General features: G+C 47.5%; 1 protein-coding gene across 1 annotated transcript; it reads left to right on the top strand.

Annotated features, from left to right (window-relative positions):
- Window positions 1-1368: 1368 nt before the first annotated feature.
- Window positions 1369-2680, top strand: LOC119346499 (receptor-like serine/threonine-protein kinase SD1-8; the record flags this gene model as incomplete). Its single annotated transcript, XM_037615842.1, has 1 exon — window positions 1369-2680. A coding segment is annotated over exon 1 (1312 nt), but the record flags the coding sequence as incomplete, so codon positions are not given.
- Between the last annotated feature and the right edge of the window lie 250 nt (window positions 2681-2930).

Genomic DNA, 2930 nt, shown 5'->3' with positions numbered 1-2930 from the left:
TCCACTCGCACAGACGGCCGGACAACGGCGCAACGCGCCTCCACCACACTCTCCATCCTTGCCCACTCGCCGGCGGCGGTCGGCAGGCATGAGCTTCCCGACGGCGACCAACTGTCTGGTCGTTCCCGGGAAAATCACTTCCCGACGGCAGCCCTCTTCAAGCCAGTTTGTGCTTCAGGCCCAACCTCCGGATGCATCTTCAGGTTCAGACGTTAACTGAATCTGCGTCGATTCCACCACACGTTCCTGTCCGGACGCAGTGATCCATCACTGCCAAACACGGTATGTTAGCATATTTTATCTCCAATGTGGTGTGAACAAGCTGTGAAGTGCTAGCATTGCTCAAAGGTTTTCTCTGTGGAGTTGACTGTAAAATTATTAGTATTTCTTAATCAAATTATAGGCTAAACCAATAAATTAGTGAAAGAGCTAGTACCAGCCCTATTTATTGGGGAAGGTGCTATATGTTTACTTATAAATAATGCTATTCAATGTACAAATCATTGGTCGTTGGAGATGAATTGCATCGAAAGTACGGTCCGCTAAAGCGATGGTTCCATGATGCTTGAGCTATTAAACAAACATGTTCACAGCAACACATATGTAAGTCTGTAACTAGTAAGCATTATTGGTTTGAACTGTTCAAAGACCATCATGTGTTTTAGTGTACTGAAGAACCTGTCAATGCTAGCGTTGCTCAAAGGTTCTCTCTGCGGAGTTGACTGTATAATTATTATTTCTTGATTGGACCATAGGCTAAACCAATGAATTAGTGAAAGAGCTAGTACCTCGAAGTTCCTGCCAGCTTTGCTTATTGTGGAAGGTGTTATATATATGCTAACGTGATGAAGAATGCTATTCAAATGCAGAAGCGGATGATGTTAAGAATACAAAATAGCGATGCACCGTCCTCACTACTCATGCACCCAACCAAAGGCATGTTCTAGTACCAGTGAATATTTGACTTCTCAAGACAAGCGTATAATTGGGCCGCTGCCCTTTCGGATGGTCCAAGCACCAAATTAGGCCAACCGTCAGTGGCATCCAAAATAAGAAAGATGTTTAGGGGCGTAGAACTTTGCGTGTTGAAGAGAAAGATCTGCTTGTTATTTGATGTATAATTATACTACGTAAGAATCTTATTTAGGTAGTGGCGAAAACTCAAAGGTACCCAATTGTAGCTGTGGATTCCCTCTTGTCTATATATAATAGACTACAACAAGTCAGGCATTTGACCTTTAACCGCCAATCAGTTAATACAACTACCTTCAGAAGCGAGCTGCAGCGACATATATGCGCAGCTCATGTAGCTAACAGTGTACCTTGTTCAATTAGCTCAAACCCGAGAACAAGAAACATCAAGCCATCATGTGGTTGAAAAACCAGCCACACATTCACAGCCTCCTGGGCATCCTTGTTCTCTTCATCCTTGTTTCCACAGCATCTGCTGCAAACCGTGGGTCTGACATTCTCGACAAGGGCCGCAACATCACCGACGGTGACACCCTTGTTTCGGCTGATGGGTCATTCACCCTGGGCTTCTTCCCTTCCGGGGTGCTTGCCAAGAGATACCTCGGTATATGGTTCTCCGTGTCCGAGGACGCCATCTGTTGGGTAGCCAACAGAGACCGTCCTCTCACTGACGCTCGTGGGGCGCTGGTGATTAGTGACACGGGAAGCCTTTTCTTGCTCGATAGCTTCGGCCAGGTTGTGTGGTCTTCAAACACGACAGGCGCTGCCTCCACGATGCTGCAACTGCATAATTCAGGCAACCTTGTCCTGAGCGATGGGAGTGCCAATGGTGCTGCCATATGGCAGTCATTTGACCACCCATCAAACACCTTGCTTCCCAGCATGAAGATTGGCAAGAACCTATGGACCAGGGAAGAGTGGTACCTTACGTCGTGGGCTTCGGCCAATGACCCTGCCACAGGGAAGTTTCGCTACATTACTGACGGAGAAGGTGTGCCACAAAACATACTCTTGGATGGTGACAAAATGATCTACCGGTCAGGACCATGGAATGGCCTACGGTTCAGCGGTGTCACGGAGATGACCTCGTATTCTGACAAGTTTGCTTACCAGTTGACAAGCAGCTCAAGTGAGGTAACCTACAGCTATGTTTCCAAGGCTGAAGCCTCCTTCTCGCGTCTACTTCTGACTGATGATGGAGTATACCAACGCCTGGTATGGGACCCAACCAGCCGGTTGTGGAAGATCTTCTTCCAAGCGCCGAGGGACATCTGCGACCACTATGGCAGGTGTGGGGCATTTGGTCTGTGCAACGCCAATGCTCCATCAACGTCGTTCTGCAGCTGTGTACAGGGGTTCAGCCCGACATCTCCAGTGCAGTGGAAGATGAGGGACACCTCCAACGGTTGCCGCCGAAAGATGGTACTGGACTGTGGCAATGGAATGTCCAGTACCACGGACGGTTTCGTGGTGATAGACGGAGTGAAGCTTCCCAACACGCACAATGTATCGGTGGATGCTAGCATCACGTTGGAGGAGTGCAGGGCGAGGTGCCTGGCCAACTGCTCTTGTCTGGCGTATGCGCCGTTGGATCTCAAAGGAGGAGGCGCTGGAACTGGCTGCATCATCTGGACAGAGGACCTCATGGATCTCCGGTATGTAGATGGAGGGCAAATCCTTTATCTCAGATCCACCAAGTCAGAATTAGGTATGTTATATTGTTTCACTTTCTAGATCATTAGCAATGTATAGTTTGCATTTTAAGATTTTTGGTGATGCTAATTTACTGTTGTTCCTGAGATGCACACCTCATGGATGCCCCTCCTTACCCATTTCCAACATCTACCATTTTAGCTTCCCAATAGGAAAGTTTAGAGTTTAGGATTTCAACCAAACAAAGCTATACAACTGCAGTCGTAGATATGTCAACATTCAATTAATCAAGGAATGTGATGGCA

The sequence above is a fragment of the Triticum dicoccoides genome, unplaced genomic scaffold (assembly GCF_002162155.2).
Source record: "Triticum dicoccoides isolate Atlit2015 ecotype Zavitan unplaced genomic scaffold, WEW_v2.0 scaffold41911, whole genome shotgun sequence".
NCBI lineage: Eukaryota > Viridiplantae > Streptophyta > Magnoliopsida > Poales > Poaceae > Triticum > Triticum dicoccoides.
Note: the sequence above shows the minus strand (reverse complement) of the source record. Positions and strands in the feature narration are given on the sequence as shown.